We start from the raw sequence: 23,033 nt of genomic DNA on the forward strand, positions 1-23,033 counted from the left end.
TTGTCCCCCTCCTTGTCCCCCTCCTTGTCCCCCTCCTTGTCCCCCTCCTTGTCCCTCTCTTTGTTCCCCCTCTCTTTGTTCCCCCTCTTTGTCCCTCTCCTTGCTCCCTCTCCTTGCTCCCTCTCCTTGCTCCCTCTCCTTGTCCCCCTCCTTGTCCCCCTCCTTGTCCCCCTCCTTGTCCCTCTCTTTGTTCCCCTCCTTGTCCCCCTCCTTGTCCCCCTCCTTGTCCCCCTCCTTGTCCCCCTCCTTGTCCCCCTCCTTGTCCCTCTCTTTGTTCCCCCTCTCTTTGTTCCCCCTCTCTTTGTTCCCCCTCTTTGTCCCTCTCCTTGTTCCCTCTCCTTGTCCCTCTCTTTGTCCCCCTCGTCCCCCTCCTTGTCCCCCTCCTTGTCCCCCTCCTTGTCCCCCTCTTTGTCCCTCTCCTTGTTCCCTCTCCTTGTCCCCCTCTTTGTCCCTCTCCTTGTTCCCTCTCCTTGTTCCCTCTCTTTGTCCCTCTCCTTGTCCCCCTCTTTGTCCCCCTCTTTGTCCCCCTCTTTGTCCCCCTCTTTGTCCCCCTCTTTGTCCCTCTCCTTGTCCCTCTCTTTGTCCCCTCTCTTTGTCCCCTCTCTTTGTCCCTCTCCTTGTTCCCTCTCCTTGTCCCCTCTCCTTGTCCCCCTCCTTGTCCCCCTCCTTGTCCCCCTCCTTGTCCCTCTCTTTGTTCCCCCTCTTTGTCCCCCTCTTTGTCCCCCTCTTTGTCCCCCTCTTTGTCCCTCTCCTTGTTCCCTCTCCTTGTCCCTCTCTTTGTCCCTCTCCTTGACCCTCTCCTTGTCCCCCTCCTTGTCCCCCTCCTTGTCCCCCTCCTTGTCCCTCTCCTTGTCCCCCTCCTTGTCCCCCTCCTTGTCCCCCTCCTTGTCCCCCTCCTTGTCCCCCTCCTTGTCCCCCTCCTTGTCCCTCTCCTTGTCCCTCTCCTTGTCCCTCTCTTTGTCCCCCTCCTTGTCCCCCTCTTTGTCCCCCTCTTTGTCCCCTCTCCTTGTCCCCTCTCCTTGTCCCCTCTCCTTGTTCCCTCTCCTTGTTCCCCCTCCTTGTCCCCCTCCTTGTCCCCCCTCTCTTTGTCCCCCCTCTCTTTGTCCCCCCTCTCTTTGTTCCCCCTCTCTTTGTTCCCCCTCTCTTTGTTCCCCCTCTCTTTGTTCCCCCTCTTTGTCCCCCTCTTTGTCCCCCTCCTTGTCCCCCTCCTTGTCCCCCTCCTTGTCCCCCTCCTTGTCCCCCTCCTTGTTCCCTCTCTTTGTCCCTCTCCTTGTTCCCCCTCTTTGTCCCCCTCTTTGTCCCCCTCTTTGTCCCCCTCTTTGTCCCCCTCTTTGTCCCCCTCTTTGTCCCCCTCTTTGTTCCCTCTCCTTGGTCCCTCTCCTTGGTCCCTCTCCTTGGTCCCTCTCCTTGGTCCCTCTCCTTGTTCCCCCTCCTTGTCCCTCTCCTTGTCCCCCTCCTTGACCCTCTCCTTGTCCCTCTCTCCCCCTCAGCCTCTTCTGCAAGCTGGCAGCCCTGGTCCGCCACCGCGTCTCCCTCTTCGGTAAGGGGACAGCCCACAGGGGTGGCCTTGGTGGCCTTGGTGGCATCTGACCCTCCCCCTTGCTGTGGCCCTGTCCTCCCCCTCCCCCCCCAACTCCCCTCTCTCTCTTCCCTCCTCCAGGCACCGATGCCCCAGCGGTGGTCAACTGCCTGCACATCCTGGCTCGCTCCCTGGATGCCAGGTGGGACCCTGGGGCCCTGGGGACACCACCCCTGGGGACACCACCCCTGGGGTCACCACCCCTGGGGTCATCACCAACCCTGGGGACACCACCCCGGGGTCACCACCCCTGGGGTCACCACTGGGCTGAGGTCCTTGTCCCATACCTGCTGGCCATATCCCATGTCTGGTGGCCATGTCCCATACCTGGTGGCCCTGCCCCACACCTACTAGCCCTGTCCCCTGCCTGGTGGCCCTGTCCCATACCTGGTAGCCCTGTCCCATACCTGGTAGCCCTGTCCCCTGCCTGGTAGCCCTGTCCCCATGTCCCCTGCCCCGCTGTGCCCCTCAGGACCGTGATGAAGTCCGGGCCAGAGATCGTCAAGGCCGGGCTGAGGTCCTTCTTCGAGAGCGCCTCGGAGGACATCGAGAAGATGGTGGAGAACCTGAAGCTGGGGAAGGTGACCCAGAGCAGGACCCAGGTGAAAGGAGTGGCCCAGAACATCAACTACACCACCCTGGCCCTGCTGCCCGTCCTCACCTCCCTCTTCGAGCACCTGGCCCAGCACGGCTTCGGCGACGACGTCATCCGTGAGCGGGAGGGGAGAGGGTGGGGGAGAGGGTGGGGATAAAGTGGGGAGAGGGTGGGGGAGAGGGTGGGGGTAAGTTGGGGAGAGGGTGGGGATAAGCTGGGGATAAGGTGGGGAGAGGGTGGGGATAAGTTGGGGAGAGGGTGGGGAGAGGGTGGGGATAAGTTGGGGAGAGGGTGGGGATAAGCTGGGGATAAGGTGGGGAGAGGGTGGGGATAAGGTGGGGAGAGGGTGGGGATAAGTTGGGGATAAGGTGGGGAGAGGGTGGGGATAAGGTGGGGAGAGGGTGGGGAGAGGGTGGGGATAAGTTGGGGAGAGGGTGGGGGAGAGGGTGGGGATAAGGTGGGGAGAGGGTGGGGATAAGGTGGGGAGAGGGTGGGGAGAGGGTGGGGATAAGGTGGGGATAAGGTGGGGAGAGGGTGGGGATAAGGTGGGGAGAGGGTGGGGAGAGGGTGGGGATAAGTTGGGGATAAGGTGGGGAGAGGGTGGGGATAAGGTGGGGAGAGGGTGGGGGAGAGGGTGGGGATAAGTTGGGGATAAGGTGGGGAGAGGGTGGGGATAAGGTGGGGAGAGGGTGGGGGAGAGGGTGGGGATAAGGTGGGGAGAGGGTGGGGATAAGTTGGGGAGAGGGTGGGGGAGAGGGTGGGGATAAGGTGGGGAGAGGGTGGGGATAAGTTGAGGAGAGGGTGGGGAGAGGGTGGGGATAAGTTGGGGAGAGGGTGGGGGAGAGGGTGGGGGTAAGTTGGGGAGAGGGTGGGGGAGAGGGTGGGGGAGAGGGTGGGGATAAAGTGGGGAGAGGGTGGGGGAGAGGGTGGGGGTAAGGTGGGGAGAGGGTGGGGATAAGTTGGGGAGAGGGTGGGGAGAGGGTGGGGATAAGTTGGGGAGAGGGTGGGGATAAGGTGGGGAGAGGGTGGGGGAGAGGGTGGGGATAAGGTGGGGAGAGGGTGGGGATAAGTTGGGGAGAGGGTGGGGAGAGGGTGGGGAGAGGGAGGGGAGAGGGTGGGGAGAGGGTGGAGGAGAGGGTGGGGAGAAAATGGGAGGAGGATGGGGAGAGGGCAGGGAGAGGGTGGGGACACTTTGGGGCCACCTTGGGGACACTTTGAGGACTCCTTGAGGACACTTTGAGGATTCCTTGGGGCCACCTTGGGGCCACCTTGGGGACACTTTGGGGCCTCCTTGGGGACACTTTGGGGCCTCCTTGGGGACACTTTGAGGACTCCTTGGGGATACTTCGGAGCCACCTTGGGGATACCTTGAGGACTCCTTGGGGATACTTTGGAGCCACCTTGGGGATACTTTGAGGACTCCTTGGGGATACTTCGGGGCCACCAACCGTCCCCTTGTCGCCCCCCAGTGGACGATGTGCAGGTCTCCTGCTACCGAATCCTCTGCAGCATCTACTCCCTGGGCACCACTCGCAATCCCTATGTGGAGAGGTTGGTGGCCAGGGGGGGACAACACCGGGGGGGGGACACAAGGAGGGGAGGACACCTGGGGGCTCCAGGAGGAACCAAGAGGTTCTAGGAGGTGTTTGGGGCTCTCCAGGAGGTCTTTTGGGGTCTCCAGGAGGTCTTTGGGGTCTCCAGGAGGTCTTTTGGGGTCTCCAGGAGGTCTTTTGGGGTCTCCAGGAGGTCTTTTAGGGTCTCCAGGAGGTCTTTGGGGCTCTCCAGGAGGTCTTTGGGGCTCTCCTTGAGGTCTTTTGGGGTCTCCAGAAGGTCTTTTAGGGTCTCCAGGAGGTCTTTGGGGCTCTCCTTGAGGTCTTTTGGGGTCTCCAGGAGGTCTTTGGGGCTCTCCTTGAGGTCTTTTGGGGTCTCCTTGAGGTCTTTTGGGGTCTCCAGGAGGTCTTTTGGGCTCCCCCTGAGGTCTTTTAGGCTCTCCAGGAGGCGTTTTGGGGTGTTTCCCCTTTGCCCCGCCCCCTTCCCCTTTGCCCCGCCCCCTTCCCCATTTGCCCCGCCCCCTTCCCCTTTCCCTGCCGCCTGCCCCTCGGAGGGGCTCTCTGGTGACCCCTGGCGGCCGTGGCTGTGCCTGCAGGCAGCGGCCGGCGCTGGGGGAGTGTCTAACCCTAACCCCGCCCCCTGTTCCCCCCCTCCCCCTTTCCCCGCCCCCTGCCCCTCGGAGGGGCTCTCTGGTGACCCCTGGCGGCCGTGGCTGTGCCCGCAGGCAGCGGCTGGCGCTGGGGGAGTGTCTAACCCTAACCCCGCCCCCTGTCCCCCCCCTCCCCCTTTCCCCGCCCCCTGCCCCTCGGAGGGGCTCTCTGGTGACCCCTGGCGGCCGTGGCTGTGCCCGCAGGCAGCGGCCGGCGCTGGGGGAGTGTCTAACCCTAACCCCGCCCCCCATACCCCCCTCCCCCTTTCCCCGCCCCCTGCCCCTCGGAGGGGCTCTCTGGTGACCCCTGGTGGCCGTGGCTGTGCCCGCAGGCAGCGGCCGGCGCTGGGGGAGTGTCTAACCCTAACCCCGCCCCCTGTCCCGTCCCCCCCCTTTCCCCGCCCCCTGCCCCTCGGAGGGGCTCTCTGGTGACCCCTGGCGGCCGTGGCTGTGCCCGCAGGCAGCGGCCGGCGCTGGGGGAGTGTCTAACCCTAACCCCGCCCCCTGTCCCGTCCCCCCCCTTTCCCCGCCCCCTGCCCCTCGGAGGGGCTCTCTGGTGACCCCTGGCGGCCGTGGCTGTGCCCGCAGGCAGCGGCCGGCGCTGGGGGAGTGCCTGGCGCGGCTGGCGGCCGCCATGCCTGTGGCCTTCCTGGAGCCGCAGCTCAACCACTTCAACCCCTGCTCGGTCTACAGCACCAAGTCCCCCCGGGAGCGTGCCAGTGAGTCTCCCCCCACTCTCCCCCACCTCCCCCCCTCCCAAAGGTGCTCACCCCACCCTGTGCCCCGCCCCAGGGCTTCCGGGGTCCTCCCTGGGCCACTGGGGGTCTCCTCGTGGGGGTCTCCTCCTCACCCCCCACCCTGTGCCCTCCATGCCCTCTCTCCCTGCTCTCCCTTCTCTCCCCTCTGCCCCTTTCCATGCCCTCCCTCCCTTCTCTCCCTCCGTCCTCTCTCTCCCTTCTCTCCTTCCATCCCCTCTCCCCCCTCCCGCCTCTTCCTCCCTCCCTCTTCCTCCCTCCCTCTTCCTCCCTCCCGCCTCTTCCTCCCTCTCTCTTCCTCCCTCCCTCCCCTCCTCCCCTCCCTCTTCCTCCCTCCCCTCCTCCCCTCCCTCTTCCTCCCTCCCCTCCTCCCCTCCCTCTTCCTCCCTCCCCTCCTCCCCTCCCTCTCCCTCCCTCCCTTCTCTCCCTCCATCTCTTCAACCCTCTCCCTGCCTTCTTTCTTTTCCCTCCCTTCCTCCTTCCTCCCCTCCCTCTCTCCCTCCCTTCTCTTCCTCCATCTCCTCTACCCCTTCTCATCTCTTCCTCACTCCCTTCTCCCTCCCTCTCTCCCTCCCTCCCTCTCCCTCTCACTCTCGCCTCTTCCTCCCTCCCTCCCCTCTCTTCCTCCATTCCCTCTACCCTCTCTCGCCTCTTCCTCCCTTCTCTCCCTCCATCCCCTCTGCCCCCTCCATCTCCTCTCTCCCTCCCTCTCCCCTTCTCCCCTCTCTCCCTCCCTCTCCCCTTCTCCCCTCTCTCCCTCCCTCTCCCCTTCTCCCCTCTCTCCCTCCCTCTCTCCCTCTCTCCCTCCATCCCCTCTCTCCCTCTCTCCCCCTCCATCTCCTCTCTCTTCTCCCTCTCTCTCTCCCCTTTTCCCCTCTCTCCCTTTCTTCCTCCCTCCTTTCTCTCCCTCCATCTTCTCTACCCCCCTCACCTCTCCCTTCCCCCCCTCCCTCCTCTCTCCTCCCATCTCCCTCCTCTCTCCTCCCATCTCCCTCCCTCCTCTCTCCTCCCATCTCCCTCCCTCCTCTCCCTCCATCCCCTCTACCGCCCCATCCTCTTTCTCCTTCCCTCCCTCCCTTCTCTCCCTCCTCCCTCCCTTCTCTCCCTCCTCCCTCCCTTCTCTCCCTCCTCCCTCCCTTCTCTCCCTCCCTCCTCTCTCCCCCCTCCATTCCCTCTCTCCCCCCTCCATTCCCTCTCTCCCCCCTCCATTCCCTCCCTCCCTCCCCTCTGCCCCCTCCATTCCCTCCCTTCCCCCTCCATTCCCTCCCTCCCTCCCCTCTGCCCCCTCTCCCCCTCTCCCCTCTCCCCTCCCGCCGCTGCCCGCAGTCCTGGGCCTGCCGGGCCGGGTGGAGGAGCTGTGCCCGGACATCCCGGAGCTGGAGGGGCTGATGGGGACCATCGGGGGGCTGGCGGAGTCGGGGGCTCGCTACACGGAGATGCCGCACGTCATCGAGGTGGCCCTGCCCATGCTCTGCCACTACCTGCCCCGCTGGTGGGAGCGGGGCCCCGACAGCGCCCCCCGCGGGCCCTGGGCCACCGCCGTCACCGGCCACCACCTCAACGCCCTGCTGGGCAACATCCTCCGCATCGTCGTCAACAACCTGGGCATCGACCAGGCCTCCTGGATGAAGCGCCTGGCAGGTGGGCACCTGGGCACTAGGAGGGGCACCTGGGGGCCTGGGGGGCACCTGGGCACTAGGAGGGGCACCTGGGGGCCTGGGGGTCTGGGGAGAGCACTTGGGGGCCTGGGGAGGGCCTCCTGGAGGAAGCGCCTGGCAGGTGGGCACCTGGGCACTAGGAGGGGCACCTGGGGGGCCTGGGGGGCACCTGGGCACTAGGAGGGGCACCTGGGGGCCTGGGGGGCACCTGGGGGTCTGGGGAGAGCACTTGGGGGCCTGGGGAGGGCCTCCTGGAGGAAGCGCCTGGCAGGTGGGCGCCTGGGCACTAGGAGGGGCACCTGGGGGGCACCTGGGGGTCTGGGGAGAGCACTTGGGGGCCTGGGGAGGGCCTCCTGGAGGAAGCGCCTGGCAGGTGGGCACCTGGGCACTAGGAGGGGCACCTGGGGGCCTGGGGGGCACCTGGGCACTAGGAGGGGCACCTGGGGGCCTGGGGGGCACCTGGGGGTCTGGGGAGAGCACTTGGGGGCCTGGGGAGGGCCTCCTGGAGGAAGCGCCTGGCAGGTGGGCACCTGGGCACTAGGAGGGGCACCTGGGGGGCACCTGGGGGTCTGGGGAGAGCACTTGGGGGCCTGGGGAGGGCCTCCTGGAGGAAGCGCCTGGCAGGTGGGCACCTGGGCACTAGGAGGGGCACCTGGGGGCCTGGGGGGCACCTGGGCACTAGGAGGGGCACCTGGGGGCCTGGGGGGCACCTGGGGGTCTGGGGAGAGCACTTGGGGGCCTGGGGAGGGCCTCCTGGATGAAGCGCCTGGCAGGTGGGCACCTGGGCACTAGGAGGGGCACCTGGGGGCCTGGGGTGGGCACCTGGGGGCCTGGGGAGGGCCTCCTGGAGGAAGCGCCTGGCAGGTGGGCACCTGGGGGGCTGGGGGGCGCCTGGAGGGCACCTGGGGGCCTGGGGAGGGTCTGGGGTGGTCTTGGGGAGGTCCAGGTGCCCCTAGAGAGGCTCTGGAGGTGCTGCTGGGGGTCTGGGGTGGTTCTGGAGGTGCTCCTGGGGAGGGTCTGGGGTGGTCCAGGTGCCCCTAGAGACCCTCTGGAGGTGCTCCTGGGGGTGGTCATGGGGAGGGTCTGGGGTGGTCCAGGTGCCCCTAGAGACCCTCTGGAGGTGCTGCTGTGGGCTCTGGGGTGGTCCTGGGGTGGTCCAGGTGCCCCTAGAGACCCTCTGGAGGTGCTCCTGGGGGTGGTCCTGGGGAGGGTCTGGGGTGGTCCAGGTGCCCCTAGAGACCCTCTGGAGGTGCTCCTGGGGGTGGTCCTGGGGAGGGTCTGGGGTGGTCCAGGTGCCTCTAGAGACCCTCTGGAGGTGCTCCTGGGGGTGGTCATGGGGAGGGTCTGGGGTGGTCCAGGTGCCCCTAGAGACCCTCTGGAGGTGCTCCTGGGGAGGGTCTGGGGTGGTCCAGGTGCCTCTAGAGACCCTCTGGAGGTGCTCCTGGGGGTGGTCCTGAGGAGGGTCTGGGGTGGTCCAGGTGCCCCTAGAGACCCTCTGGAGGTGCTGCTGTGGGCTCTGGGGTGGTCCTGGGGTGGTCCAGGTGCCCCTAGAGACCCTCTGGAGTTGCTCCTGGGGGTCTGGGGTGGTCCTGGGGAGGGTCTGGGGTGGTCCAGGTGCCCCTAGAGAGGCTCTGGAGGTGCTGCTGGGGGTCTGGGGTGGTTCTGGAGGTGCTCCTGGGGAGGGTCTGGGGTGGTCCAGGTGCCTCTAGAGACCCTCTGGAGGTGCTCCTGGGGGTGGTCCTGGGGAGGGTCTGGGGTGGTCCAGGTGCCCCTAGAGACCCTCTGGAGTTGCTCCTGGCGGTGGTCCTGGGGAGGGTCTGGGGTGGTCCAGGTGCCCCTAGAGACCCTCTGGAGGTGCTCCTGGGGAGGGTCTGGGGTGGTCCAGGTGCCCCTAGAGACCCTCTGGAGGTGCTCCTGGGGGTGGTCATGGGGAGGGTCTGGGGTGGTCCAGGTGCCCCTAGAGACCCTCTGGAGTTGCTCCTGGCGGTGGTCCTGGGGAGGGTCTGGGGTGGTCCAGGTGCCCCTAGAGACCCTCTGGAGGTGCTCCTGGGGGTGGTCCTGGGGAGGGTCTGGGGTGGTCCAGGTGCCCCTAGAGACCCTCTGGAGGTGCTGCTGTGGGCTCTGGGGTGGTCCTGGGGTGGTCCAGGTGCCCCTAGAGACCCTCTGGAGTTGCTCCTGGGGGTCTGGGGTGGTCATGGGGAGGGTCTGGGGTCCTCCAGCTGCCTCTAGAGCCCCTCTGGAGGTGCTGCTGGCCCCTTGGTGGTGGGGTGGGGGTGGGGGGGGGGTCGTTCCCGACCCTCTCCCCCCTTGCCTCCCCCTCCCCATGCCCAGTGTTCGCCCAGCCCATCGTCAGCAAGGCCAGGCCGGAGCTGCTGCGCTCCCACTTCATCCCCACCCTGGAGAGGCTGAAGAAGAGGGCAGGGAAGGTGGTGGCCGAGGAGGAGCAGCTGAGGCTGGAGGCCAGGGGGGAGGGGGAGGAGGCCGAGCTGCAGCTGCGCGATGAGTTCGCCGTCCTCTGCCGCGACCTCTACGCCCTCTACCCCCTCCTCATCCGCTACGTCGACAACAGCCGGTGAGGGGGGGAGGGATGGGGGGGAGGGGCAGGGGGGAGGGGAGGGGAGGGGGAAGGAGAAAGGAGGGGAGGGGAAGGGAAAAGGGAGAGGGAAGGGAAAAGGGAGAGGGAAGGGAAAGGAAAAGGGAGAGGGAAGGGAAAGGAAAAGGGAGAGGGAAGGGAAAGGAAAAGGGAGAGGGAAGGGAAAAGGGGGAGGGAAGAGGAGGGGAGGGGAAGGGAAAAGGGAAGGAGAAAGGAGGGGAGGGGAAGGGGGAGGGAAGGCAAAAAGGGAGAGGGAAGGGAAAAGGGAGAGGGAAGGGGAAGGAGAAAGGAGGGGAGGGGAAGGGAAGGGAAAAGGGAGAGGGAAGGGAAAAGGGAGAGGGAAGGGGGAGGGAAGAGGAGGGGAGGGGAAGGAGAAAGGGGAAGGGAAGGGAAGGGAAGGGAAGGGAAGGGAAGGGAAAGGAAGGGAAGGGAAGGGAAGGGAAGGGAAGGGAAGGGAAGGGAAGGGAAGGGAAGGGAAGGGAAGGGAAGGGAAGGGAAGGGAAGGGAAGGGGGTCAGGAGCCGTCCATGGTGGAGCATGTCCTTTGGTGGTGGCCATGGCCTTCCTGATAGTAGCCATGCCCCCTCTGACAGTAGTCACAGCCCCTGTGATGGTAGCCAGGGCCCCTGTGATGGTAGCCATGGCCCCTCTGATGGTAGCCATGGCCCTCCTGATCGTAGCCATTGACCTCTTGACGGTAGCCACGGCCCCTCTGACGGTAGCCATGTCCCCTCTGATGGTAGCCATGGCCCCTCTGATGGTAGCCATGGCCCCTCTGATGGTAGCCATGGCCCTCCTGATCGTAGCCATTGACCTCTTGACGGTAGCCACGGCCCCTCTGACGGTAGCCGTGTCCCCTCTGATGGTAGCCATGGCCCTCCTGATGGTCTCCATTGACCTCCTGATGGTCTCCATGGACTTCCTGACGGTAGCCATGGCCCCTCTGATGGTAGCCATGGACCTCTGATGGTCTCCATGGACTTTCTGATGGTAGCCACGGCTCCTCTGATGGTAGCCACCGCCCCTCTGACGGTAGCCACAGCCCCTTTGACGGTAGCCACCGCCCCTCTGACAGTAGCCATGCCCCTTCTGACGGTAGCCACGGCTCCTCTGATGGTAGCCATGGCCCTCCTGATGGTCTCCATTGACCTCCTGACGGTAGCCATGCCCCCTCTGACGGTAGCCATGCCCCCTCTGACGGTAGCCACGGCCCCTCTGACGGTGGCCACCCCCCCTGCAGGGCCAAGTGGCTGACAGAGCCCAACGAGGACGCCGAGGAGCTGTTCCGCATGGTGGGAGAGGTCTTCATCTACTGGTCCAAGTCCCACGTGAGTAGCCCCAGGGGAGGGGGAGGTGGTCCCTCGGGGAGGGGGGGTGGGGGTGGGGGTCCCCTCAGCCCACCCCCCCGTGTGGGGGAGGGGCTGACCCCTGCTGGGCCCCCCCAGAACTTCAAGCGGGAAGAGCAGAACTTCGTGGTGCAGAACGAGATCAACAACATGTCCTTCCTCACCGCCGACAGCAAGAGCAAGATGGCCAAGGTGGGCCCCGGGAGACCCCCCCCAGGCCGCCCCCAGACCCCTCCCCGGGACCCTCAGACCCCCCTCGGACCACCCAACCCCCCCTCCCCCCACCGCCCCCCCAGCCCGGGACCTGCGCAGCAGCTCCGAGCCCTGCGGGGGACCCCAGCCCCCAACCCCAGCTTCAGCTTCTCCTCCCGGCCCACCCCACCCTTGGTGACCCCAACCCCACCCTTGGTGACCCCCAAACCCCCCACCCAGCCCACCCCCGGGACCCTCAGACCCCCCTCGGACCACCCACCCCCCCCGCCCCCCGCCGCCCCCCCCACCCGGGACCTGCGCGGCAGCTCCGAGCCCTGCGGGGGACCCCAGCCCCCAACCCCAGCTTCAGCTTCTCTTCCCGGCCCACCCCACCCCACCCCTGGTGACCCCAACCCCACCTGGTGACCCCCAGCCCACCCCTGGGACCCTCAGACCCCCCCTCCGACCACCCACCCCCCCCTCCCCCCACCGCCCCCCCCAGCCCGGGACCTGCGCAGCAGCTCCGAGCCCTGCGGGGGACCCCAGCCCCCAACCCCAGCTTCAGCTTCTCCTCCCGGCCCACCCCACCCCTGGTGACCCCAACCCCACCCTTGGTGACCCCCAAACCCCCCACCCAGCCCACCCCCAGGACCCTCAGACCCCCCTCAGACCACCCACCCCCCCCTCCCCCCACCGCCCCCCCCCAGCCCGGGACCTGCGCAGCAGCTCCGAGCCCTGCGGGGGACCCCAGCCCCCAACCCCAGCTTCAGCTTCTCCTCCCGGCCCACCCCACCCCTGGTGACCCCAACCCCACCTGGTGACCCCCAGCCCACCCCTGGGACCCTCAGACCCCCCCTCAGACCACCCACCCCCCCCTCCCCCCACCGCCCCCCCCAGCCCGGGACCTGCGCAGCAGCTCCGAGCCCTGCGGGGGACCCCAGCCCCCAACCCCAGCTTCAGCTTCTCCTCCCGGCCCACCCCACCCTTGGTGACCCCAACCCCACCCCTGGTGACCCCAACCCTACTTGGTGACCCCAAACCGAACCCAACCTTGAGGTTCTCCTCCCATCCTACCACCCCTGGTGCCCCCCAACCCCACCTGGTGCCCCCCAACCCCACCTGGTGCCCCCAACCCCACCTGGTGACCCCAACCCCACCTGGTGCCCCCAACCCACTCAACCCAGAGCTTCTCCTCCCCTCCCACCACCCTTGGTGCCCTCCAACCCCACCTGGTGACCCCAACCCCTCCTGGTGACCCCAAACCCAACCCAACCTTGAGGTTCTCCTCCTATCCTACCACCCCTGGTGACCCCAACCCTACCTGGTGACCCCCAACCCCTCCAGCCCACAGCTTCTCCTCCCAGCTCACCCCACCCTTGGTGACCCCAACCCAACCCAACCTTGAGGTTCTCCTCCCATCCTACCAACCCTGGTGCCCCTCAACCCCTCCTGATGACCCCAACCCCACCTGGTGACCCCAACCCCTCCAGCCCAGAGCTTCTCCTCCCTTCCCACCACCCTTGGTGCCCTCCAACCCCACCTGGTGACCCCAACCCCTCCTGGTGACCCCAACCCACCCATCCCAGAGCTTCTCCTCCCATCCCACCACCCTTGGTGACCCCCAACCCACTCAACCCAGAGCTTCTCCTCCCATCCCACCCCACCTTTGGTGCCCCTCAACCCCTCCTGGTGACCCCAACCCCACCCCCCCCTAACACTGTCTCTTCTCTCCTGCCCTTGGCCTCTGGTGGTGCCTCCTAGTCCGGAGAAGGCCAGGTTAGAGGGGGCCTCGAGGGTGGGGGGCACCTGGGGGGCACCTTGCTTGGCACCTCCAAGGCCAAGGCCCTGCTCCATGAGGCCACCATGGTTGGGGCCTCCAAGACCCCTCCAAGGACCACCATGGTTGGGACCTCCAAGACCCCTCCAAGGACCACCATGGTTGGGACCTCCAAGACCCCTCCAAGGACCACCATGGTTGGGACCTCCAAGACCCCCTCCAAGGTTCTCCTCTGGGACCACCTTGGTTGGGACCCCCAAGACCAAGGTCCTGCTCTATGAGGCCACCTTGAGGTTCTCCTGGAGGTTCCTGATGGTTCCTTTGAGGTTCTTAAAGTCCTTTAGGTCCCCTTGAGCTCCTCCTGGAGGCCCTTAAGATCCTCCTGAGCTCCTTGAGCTCCTCCTGGAGGTCTCTGCTGGCTCCTTTGATGCTCTTAAGGTCCTTCTGAGCCCCTTGAGCTTCTCCTGAGCTCCTTGAGCTCCTCCTGGAGGTCTCTGCTGGTTCCTTTGAGGCTCTTAAGACCCTTAAGGTCCTCCTGAGCTCCTTGAGCTTCTCCTGGAGGCCCTTAAGATCCTCCTGAGCTCCTTGAGCTCCTCCTGGAGGTCTCTGCTGGCTCCTTTGATGCTCTTAAGGTCCTTCTGAGCCCCTTGAGCTTCTCCTGGAGGCCCTTAAGATCCTCCTGAGCTCCTTGAGCTCCTCCTGGAGGTCTCTGCTGGTTCCTTTGAGGCTCTTAAGACCCTTAAGGTCCTCCTGAGCTCCTTGAGCTCCTTCTGGAGGTCTCTGCTGGCTCCTTTGAGGCTCTTAAGGTCCTTCTGAGCTCCTTGAGCTTCTCCTGGAGGCCCTTAAGATCCTCCTGAGCTCCTTGAGCTCCTCCTGGAGGTCTCTGCTGGTTCCTTTGAGGCTCTTAAGATCCTTCTGAGCTCCTTGAGCTCCTTCTGGAGGTCCCTGCTGGTTCCTTTGAGGCTCTTAAGATCCTTAAGGTTCTCCTGAGCTCCTTGAGCTTCTCCTGGAGGCCCTTCAGGCCCTCCTGAGCTCCTTGAGCTCCTCCTGGAGGTCCCTGCTGGTTCCTTTGAGGCTCTTGAGATCCTCTTGAGCTCCTCCTGGAGGCCCTTAAGGTCCTCCTGAGCTCCTTGAGCTCCTCCTGGAGGCCCTTCAGGCCCTCCTGAGCCCCTCGAGCTCCTCCTGGAGGTCTCTGCTGGCTCCTTCGAGGCCCTTCAGGCCCTCCTGAGCTCCTTGAGCTCCTCCTGGAGGCTCTTAAGATCCTCCTGGAGGTCTCTGCTGGCTCCTTTGAGGCTCTTAAGATCCTTCTGAGCTCCTTGAGCTCCTCCTGGAGGTCTCTGCTGGTTCCTTTGATGCTCTTAAGACCCTTAAGGTCCTCTTGAGCTCCTCCTGGAGGCCCTTCAGGCCCTCCTGAGCCCCTCGAGCTCCTCCTGGAGGTCTCTGCTGGCTCCTTCGAGGCCCTTCAGGCCCTCCTGAGCTCCTTGAGCTCCTCCTGGAGGTCTCTGCTGGCTCCTTCAAGGCCCTTCAGGCCCTCCTGAGCTCCTTGAGCTCCTCCTGGAGGCTCTTAAGATCCTCCTGGAGGTCTCTGCTGGCTCCTTTGAGGCTCTTAAGGTCCTCCTGAGCCCCCCCCGCGAGCGCCCCCCGGGGGGGGTCCCCGGCAGTGGTGGCAGCCCCCTGGGGGGCTGTGTGCCCGCAGGGGGGAGGCTCAGAGCAGGAGAGGAGCAAGAAGAAGCGGCGGGGGGACCGCTACTCGGTGCACACCTCCCTGATCGTGGCCACCCTGAAGAAGATGCTGCCCATCGGCCTCAACATGTGCAGCCCCAGCGACCAGGAGCTCATCGGCCTGGCCAAGGGCCGCTACGCCCTGGTGGGTGCCCCCCCTGCCCCCCCCCGGGCCGGGGGGCCGCCTGGGAGGGGATGGGGAGGAGCTGGGAGGGCTTGGGGGCGACCTCCTGGCTGTGGGGAGGAGCTGGGGGGGGTCGGGGAGGAGCTGGGAGGGGATGGGGAGGAGCTGGGAGGGGATGGGGAGGAGCTGGGGGGGGGATGGGGAGGAGCTGGAAGGGGATGGGGAGGAGCTGGGAAGGCTTGGGGGTGACCTCCTGGTTGTGGGGAGGAGCTGGGGGGGGTCGGGGAGGAGCTGGGGGGGGATGGGGAGGAGCTGGGAAGGCTTGGGGGTGACCTCCTGGCTGTGGGGAGGGGCTGGGGGGGGATGGGGAGGAGCTGGGAGGGGATGGGGAGGAGCTGGGAGGGGATGGGGAGGAGCTGGGAAGGCTTGGGGGTGACCTCCTGGCTGTGGGGAGGAGCTGGGAGGGGAGGGAAGGAGCTGGGAGGGGAGGGAAGGAGCTGGGAGGGGAGGGAAGGAGCTGGGAAGGCTTGGGGGTGACCTCCTGGCTGTGGGGAGGGGCTGGGGGGGGTCAGGGAGGAGCTGGGAGGGGATGGGGAGAAGCTGAGAGGGGTTGGGGAGGAGCTGGGAGGGGATGGGGAGGAGCTGGGAAGGCTTGGGGGCAACCTCCTGGCCATGGGGAGGAGCTGGGGGGGGATGGGGAGGAGCTGGGAAGGCTTGGGGGTGACCTCCTGGCTGTGGGGAGGAGCTGGGGGGGGATGGGGAGGAGCTGGGAGGGGATGGGGAGGAGCTGGGAGGGGATGGGGAGAAGCTGAGAGGGGTTGGGGAGGAGCTGGGAGGGGATGGGGAGAAGCTGAGAGGGGTTGGGGGCAACCTCCTGGCCATGGGGAGGAGCTGAGAGGGGTTGGGGAGGAGCTGGGAGGGGATGGGGAGGAGCTGGGAGGGGTTGGGGAGGAGCTGAGAGGGGTTGGGGGCAACCTCCTGGCCTTGGGGAGGAGCTGGGAGGGGATGGGGAGGAGCTGGGAGGGGTTGGGGGTGACCTCCTGGCTGTGGGGAGGAGCTGGGGGGGGATGGGGAGGAGCTGGGAGGGGTTGGGGAGGAGCTGGGAGGGGATGGGGAGAAGCTGAGAGGGGTTGGGGGCAACCTCCTGGCCATGGGGAGGAGCTGAGAGGGGTTGGGGAGGAGCTGGGAGGGGATGGGGAGGAGCTGGGAGGGGTTGGGGAGGAGCTGGGAGGGGATGGGGAGGAGCTGGGAGGGGTTGGGGGTGATCTCCTGGCTGTGGGGAGGGGCTGGGGGGGGTCGGGGAGGAGCTGGGAGGGGATGGGGAGGAGCTGGGGGGCAGCTGGGGGGCTTGGGGAGGAGCTGGGAGGGGATGGGGAGGAGCTGGGGGGCAGCTGGGGGGCTTGGGGCCACGCCCTGGGGTGAGCTTGCCCTGCCCCCCCCCCGCAGAAGGACACCGATGAGGAGGTCAGAGAGTTCCTCACCAACAACCTCCACCTGCAGGGCAAGGTGAGGAGGCCCTGACCCTCCCATGACCCCTCTGTGACCCCTCCGTGACCCCACTATGACCCTGCTGTGACCCCTCCGTGACCCCACCATGACCCTCTCTGTGACCCCTCCATCACCCCTCCATCACCCCATTGTGACCCCTCCATGACCCCTCCATCACCCCACTGTGACCCCTCTGTGACCCCATCATGACCTCTCTATGACCCCTCCATGACCCCCCTGTGACTCCTCCATCACCCCCTGTGACCCCACCATGACCCCTCTATGACCCCATCATGACCCCTCCCATCACCCCACCATGACCCCACCATGACCCCCTCTGTGACCCCTCCATGACCCTCTCTGTGACCCCTTCATGACCCCACCATGACCCTCTCTGTGACCCCTCCATGACCCCACCGTGACCCCTCCATGACCCCACCATGGTCCTTGGGGTCTCCATGGCCCTAGAAGTTCTCCTGCCCTCTCCCCCCTGAGCTCCTGATGGTAGCCCTGGCCCCTCTGATGGTAGCCACGGCCCCTCTGATGGTAGCCATGGCCCTCCTGATGGTAGCCCTGGCCCCTCTGATGGTAGCCATGGCCCCTCTGATGGTAGCCACGGCCCTCCTGGTGGCAGCCATTGCCCTCCTGATGGTAGCCACGGCCCCTCTGATGGTAGCCATGGATTCTGATGGTCTCCATTGAACTCCTGATGGTAGCCATGGGCCTCCTGATGGTCTCCCTGGACCTCCTGCTGGTCTCCAGGGGCCTCCTGATGGTAGCCACGGCCCCTCTGACAGTAGCCATGGCCCTCCTGATGGTAGCCCTGGCCCCTCTGATGGTAGCCATGGCCCCTCTGACAGTAGCCATGGCCCTCCTGGTGGTAGCCATGGCCCCTCTGACGGTAGCCATGGCCCTCCTGATGGTAGCCATGGCCCCTCTGACGGTAGCCATGGCCTCTGACGGTAGCCAGGGAGCCCTGGGGCCCTTGAGCCCTGCTGCTGGTCCCTCCCCCGGGCCTGCTGGTGGTCACCCCGCGCCTGCTGGTGGTCACCCCGGGCCTGCTGGTGGTCACCCCACGCCTGCTGGTGGTCACCCCGGGCCTGCTGGTGGTCACCCCGCGCCTGCTGGTGGTCACCCAGCGCCTGCTGGTGGTCACCCCGGGCCTGCTTCTGGTCACCCCGGGCCTGCTGGTGGTCACCCCGGGCCTGCTGGTGGTCACCCAGTGCCTGCTGGTGGTCACCCCGCGCCTGCTGGTGGTCACCCAGCGCCTGCTGGTGGTCACCCCGCGCCTGCTGGTGGTCACCCCGGGCCTGCTGGTGGTCACCCCGTGCCTGCTGCTGGTCACCCCGGGCCTGCTGGTGGTCACCCCGGGCCTGCTGCTGGTCACCCAGCGCCTGCTGGTGGTCACCCCGCGCCTGCTGGTGGTCACCCCGCGCCTGCTGGTGGTCACCCCGCGCCTGCTGCTGGTCACCCCGGGCCTGCTGGTGGTCACCCAGCGCCTGCTGGTGGTCACCCCGCGCCTGCTGGTGGTCACCCCGCGCCTGCTGGTGGTCACCCCGGGCCTGCTGGTGGTCACCCCGGGCCTGCTGCTGGTCACCCAGTGCCTGCTGCTGGTCACCCCGCGCCTGCTGGTGGTCACCCAGCGCCTGCTGCTGGTCACCCCGGGCCTGCTGCTGGTCACCCCACGCCTGCTGGTGGTCACCCCGCGCCTGCTGGTGGTCACCCCGGGCCTGCTGGTGGTCACCCCACGCCTGCTGGTGGTCACCCCGGGCCTGCTGGTGGTCACCCCGGGCCTGCTGGTGGTCACCCAGCGCCTGCTGGTGGTCACCCCGCGCCTGCTGGTGGTCACCCCGCGCCTGCTGCTGGTCACCCAGCGCCTGCTGCTGGTCACCCCGCGCCTGCTGGTGGTCACCCCGCGCCTGCTGCTGGTCACCCCGGGCCTGCTGCTGGTCACCCCGCGCCTGCTGCTGGTCACCCCGCGCCTGCTGGTGGTCACCCCGCGCCTGCTGCTGGTCACCCCGGGCCTGCTGGTGGTCACCCAGTGCCTGCTGGTGGTCACCCCGCGCCTGCTGGTGGTCACCCCGGGCCTGCTGGTGGTCACCCCGGGCCTGCTGGTGGTCACCCAGTGCCTGCTGGTGGTCACCCCGGGCCTGCTGCTGGTCACCCCGCGCCTGCTGGTGGTCACCCCGCGCCTGCTGCTGGTCACCCCGGGCCTGCTGGTGGTCACCCAGTGCCTGCTGCTGGTCACCCCGCGCCTGCTGGTGGTCACCCCGGGCCTGCTGGTGGTCACCCAGTGCCTGCTGGTGGTCACCCAGTGCCTGCTGCTGGTCACCCCGGGCCTGCTGGTGGTCACCCCGCGCCTGCTGCTGGTCACCCCGCGCCTGCTGCTGGTCACCCCGCGCCTGCTGCTGGTCACCCAGCGCCTGCTGGTGGTCACCCCGGGCCTGCTGGTGGTCACCCCGGGCCTGCTGGTGGTCACCCAGTGCCTGCTGGTGGTCACCCAGTGCCTGCTGCTGGTCACCCCGGGCCTGCTGGTGGTCACCCCGCGCCTGCTGCTGGTCACCCCGCGCCTGCTGGTGGTCACCCCGGGCCTGCTGGTGGTCACCCAGCGCCTGCTGCTGGTCACCCCACGCCTGCTGCTGGTCACCCCGGGCCTGCTGCTGGTCACCCCGGGCCTGCTGGTGGTCACCCCGCGCCTGCTGGTGGTCACCCAGCGCCTGCTGGTGGTCACCCCGGGCCTGCTGCTGGTCACCCAGCGCCTGCTGCTGGTCACCCCGGGCCTGCTGCTGGTCACCCCGGGCCTGCTGGTGGTCACCCCGCGCCTGCTGGTGGTCACCCCGGGCCTGCTGGTGGTCACCCCGGGCCTGCTGCTGGTCACCCCGGGCCTGCTGCTGGTCACCCCGCGCCTGCTGGTGGTCACCCAGCGCCTGCTGGTGGTCACCCCGCGCCTGCTGCTGGTCACCCCGGGCCTGCTGGTGGTCACCCCGCGCCTGCTGGTGGTCACCCCGCGCCTGCTGGTGGTCACCCCGGGCCTGCTGCTGGTCACCCCGCGCCTGCTGGTGGTCACCCCGCGCCTGCTGGTGGTCACCCAGTGCCTGCTGGTGGTCACCCAGCGCCTGCCGGTGGTCACCCCGGGCCTGCTGCTGGTCACCCCGCGCCTGCTGGTGGTCACCCAGCGCCTGCTGGTGGTCACCCCGCGCCTGCTGCTGGTGGTCACCCCGCGCCTGCTGGTGGTCACCCAGCGCCTGCTGGTGGTCACCCCGGGCCTGCTGCTGGTCACCCCACGCCTGCTGCTGGTCACCCCGCGCCTGCTGGTGGTCACCCCGCGCCTGCTGCTGGTGGTCACCCCGCGCCTGCTGGTGGTCACCCCGCGCCTGCTGCTGGTCACCCCGCGCCTGCTGGTGGTCACCCCGGGCCTGCTGGTGGTCACCCCGCGCCTGCTGGTGGTCACCCCGGGCCTGCTGCTGGTCACCCCGCGCCTGCTGGTGGTCACCCCGGGCCTGCTGCTGGTCACCCCGCGCCTGCTGGTGGTCACCCCGCGCCTGCTGCTGGTCACCCCGGGCCTGCTGCTGGTCACCCCGCGCCTGCTGGTGGTCACCCCGGGCCTGCTGGTGGTCACCCCGCGCCTGCTGGTGGTCACCCCGCGCCTGCTGGTGGTCACCCCGTGCCTGCTGGTGGTCACCCCGCGCCTGCTGGTGGTCACCCAGTGCCTGCTGGTGGTCACCCAGTGCCTGCTGCTGGTCACCCCAGGCCTGCTGGTGGTCACCCCGGGCCTGCTGGTGGTCACCCCGTGCCTGCTGGTGGTCACCCAGCGCCTGCTGGTGGTCACCCCGCGCCTGCTGGTGGTCACCCAGCGCCTGCTGCTGGTCACCCCGGGCCTGCTGGTGGTCACCCCGTGCCTGCTGGTGGTCACCCCGGGCCTGCTGGTGGTCACCCCGTGCCTGCTGGTGGTCACCCAGCGCCTGCTGGTGGTCACCCCGCGCCTGCTGCTGGTCACCCAGCGCCTGCTGCTGGTCACCCCGGGCCTGCTGCTGGTCCCTCCCCCACGCCTGCTGGTGGTCACCCCGCGCCTGCTGGTGGTCACCCCGGGCCTGCTGCTGGTCACCCAGTGCCTGCTGCTGGTCACCCAGTGCCTGCTGGTGGTCACCCCGCGCCTGCTGCTGGTCACCCCGCGCCTGCTGCTGGTCACCCCGCGCCTGCTGCTGGTCACCCAGCGCCTGCCGGTGGTCACCCCGCGCCTGCCGGTGGTCACCCCGGGCCTGCTGCTGGTCACCCCGCGCCTGCTGGTGGTCACCCAGCGCCTGCTGGTGGTCACCCCGGGCCTGCTGCTGGTCCCCCCAGGGCGAGGGCAGCGCCTCCCTGCGCTGGCAGATGGCTCTGTACCGGCAGCTGCCTGGCAAGGCCGAGGACGCCGACAGCCCCGAGAAGGTCGTCCGCAGGGTCCAGGAGGTCTCCGCTGTCCTCTACCACCTGGAGCAGGTCAGAGCCCCTGGGGGCGCCCTGGGGAGGGGGCTGGAGGCCCAGCAAGAGCTGCTGGTGGCCACAGTTGGGCAGCTTGAGGGGGCTGGAGAGGGGCTGGAGAAGGTCTGGAGTTCCATCAAGAGCCACAGATGAGCAGCTTGAGGGGGTTGAGGGTCCTGGAAGGGGCTGGAGAAGGTCTGGAGGTCCATCAGGAACCACAGATGAGCAGCTTGAGGGCGTTGAGGGTCCTGGAAGGGGCTGGAGAAGGTCTGGAGGTCCATCAGGAACCACAGATGAGCAGCTTGAGGGGGCTGAGGGTCCTGAAAGGGGCTGGAGAAGGTCTGGAGGTCCAGCAAGAGCTGCTGGAGGCCACAGTTGGGCAGCTTGAGGGGGTTGAGGGTCCTGGAGGCTCTCTTGGAGGGTTTGAGGTCCTCCTGAAGGTCCTTGAGGCTCTCCTGAGTGGGTTTGAGGCTCTCCTGAGGTTCTTGAGGTCCTCCTGAAGGTCCTTGAGGCTCTCCTGGGTGGGTTTGAGGCTCTCCTGAGGGTGTTGAGGTCCTCTTGAAGGTCCTTGAGGCTCTCCTGGATGGGTTTAAGGCTCTCCTGGATGGGTTTAAGGCTCTCCTGAGGGTGTTGAGGTCCTCCTGAAGGTCCTTGAGGCTCTCCTGGATGGGTTTAAGGCTCTCCTGGGTGGGTTTGAGGCTCTCCTGGGTGGGTTTGAGGCTCTTCTGAGGGTATTGAGGTCCTCCTGAAGGTCCTTGAGGCTCTCCTGGATGGGTTTAAGGCTCTCCTGAGGGTATTGAGGTCCTCCTGAAGGTCCTTGAGGCTCTCCTGGATGGGTTTAAGGCTCTCCTGGGTGGGTTTGAGGCTCTCCTGAGGGTATTGAGGTCCTCCTGAAGGTTCTTGAGGCTCTCCTGGGTGGGTTGGAGGCTCTCCTGGGTGGGTTTGAGGCTCTCCTGGGTGGGTTTGAGGCTCTCCTGAGGGTATTGAGGTCCTCCTGAAGGTCCTTGAGGCTCTCCTGGGTGGGTTTGAGGCTCTCCTGAGGGTATTGAGGTCCTCCTGAAGGTCCTTGAGGCTCTCCTGGGTGGGTTTGAGGCTCTCCTGAGGGTATTGAAGTCCTCTTGAAGGTCCTTGAGGCTCTCCTGGATGGGTTTAAGGCTCTCCTGGGTGGGTTTGAGGCTCTCCTGAGGGTATTGAGGTCCTCCTGAAGGTCCTTGAGGCTCTCCTGGGTGGGTTTGAGGCTCTCCTGGGTGGGTTTGAGGCTCTCCTGAGGGTATTGAGGTCCTGCTGAAGGTCCTTGAGGCTCTCCTGAGTGGGTTTGAGGCTCTCCTGAGGTTCTTGAGGTCCTGCTGAAGGTCCTTGAGGCTCTCCTGGGTGGGTTTGAGGCTCTCCTGAGGGTGTTGAGGTCCTCTTGAAGGTCCTTGAGGCTCTCCTGGATGGGTTTAAGGCTCTCCTGGATGGGTTTAAGGCTCTCCTGAGGGTATTGAGGTCCTCCTGAAGGTCCTTGAGGCTCTCCTGGATGGGTTTAAGGCTCTCCTGGGTGGGTTTGAGGCTCTCCTGAGGGTATTGAGGTCCTGCTGAAGGTCCTTGAGGCTCTCCTGGGTGGGATAAGGCTCTCCTGGGTGGGTTTGAGGCTCTCCTGGGTGGGTTTGAGGCTCTCCTGAGGGTATTGAGGTCCTCCTGAAGGTCCTTGAGGCTCTCCTGGGTGGGTTGGAGGCTCTCCTGGGTGGGTTTGAGGCTGTGCTGGGGGGGTGGAGGCTGTGCTGGGGGGGTGGAGGCTGTGCTGGGGGGGCTGGGGGGGCGTTGCTGGGGCCTGGGGCCGTGCTGACAGCGCCCCCTGCAGACAGAGCACCCTTACAAGTCCAAGAAGGCCGTGTGGCACAAGCTGCTCTCCAAGCAGCGCCGCAGGGCCGTGGTGGCCTGCTTCAGGATGACTCCGCTCTACAACCTGCCCAGGTGCCCCTGCCAGCGGGCTGGGGAGGGGCTGGGAGGGAGGGGGAGGGGCTGGGAGGGGAGGGGGAGGGGCTGGGAGGGAGGAGGAGGGGCTGGGAGGGAGGGGGAGGGAGTGGGAGGGGCTTGGGAGGGAGTGGGAAGGGCTGGGAGGGTGTGGGAAGGGAGTGGGAAGGCACTGGGAGGGGCTTGGGAGGGGTGGGAGGGGACTTAGGGGGAGTGGGAGGGGCTTGGGAGGGAGTGGGAGGGGCTGGGAGGGTGTGGGAAGGGAATGGGAGGGCACTGGGAGGGGAGTGAGAAGGAGTAGGAAGGGCTTGGGAGGGGCTTGGGGGAGTGGGAGGGCACTGGGAGGGGCTTGAGAGGGAGTGGGAGGGGCTGGGAGGGAGTGGGAGGGGACTAAGGGGGACTAAGGGAGCTCCCAGTGCCCCCCAGACCCCTCCCAGTGCCCCCCAGACCCCTCCCAGTGCCCCCCAGACCCCTCCCACTTCCTCCCAACCTCCTCCCACTTCCTCCCAACCTCCTCCCAGTGCCCCCCAGACCCCTCCCAGTGCCCCCCCCACCCCCTCCCATTGCCCCCCCACCCCCTCCCCTCCCATT

General features: G+C 67.1%; 1 protein-coding gene across 1 annotated transcript; it reads left to right on the forward strand.

The window, feature by feature from the left end:
- Positions 1 to 1,659: 1,659 nt before the first annotated feature.
- LOC128899672 (ryanodine receptor 1-like) lies at positions 1,660 to 22,442 on the forward strand (the record flags this gene model as incomplete). The annotated part of the gene is made up of 12 exons (XM_054179338.1): positions 1,660 to 1,721; positions 2,052 to 2,290; positions 3,644 to 3,729; positions 4,967 to 5,093; positions 6,456 to 6,770; positions 9,119 to 9,359; positions 10,620 to 10,707; positions 10,825 to 10,917; positions 14,391 to 14,561; positions 15,987 to 16,046; positions 20,370 to 20,507; positions 22,330 to 22,442. Coding segments are annotated over 12 exons (1,733 nt in total), but the record flags the coding sequence as incomplete, so codon positions are not given.
- Positions 22,443 to 23,033: the final 591 nt, after the last annotated feature.

The sequence above is a fragment of the Dryobates pubescens genome, unplaced genomic scaffold (assembly GCF_014839835.1).
Source record: "Dryobates pubescens isolate bDryPub1 unplaced genomic scaffold, bDryPub1.pri scaffold_123_arrow_ctg1, whole genome shotgun sequence".
Taxonomy (NCBI): Eukaryota; Metazoa; Chordata; class Aves; order Piciformes; family Picidae; genus Dryobates; species Dryobates pubescens.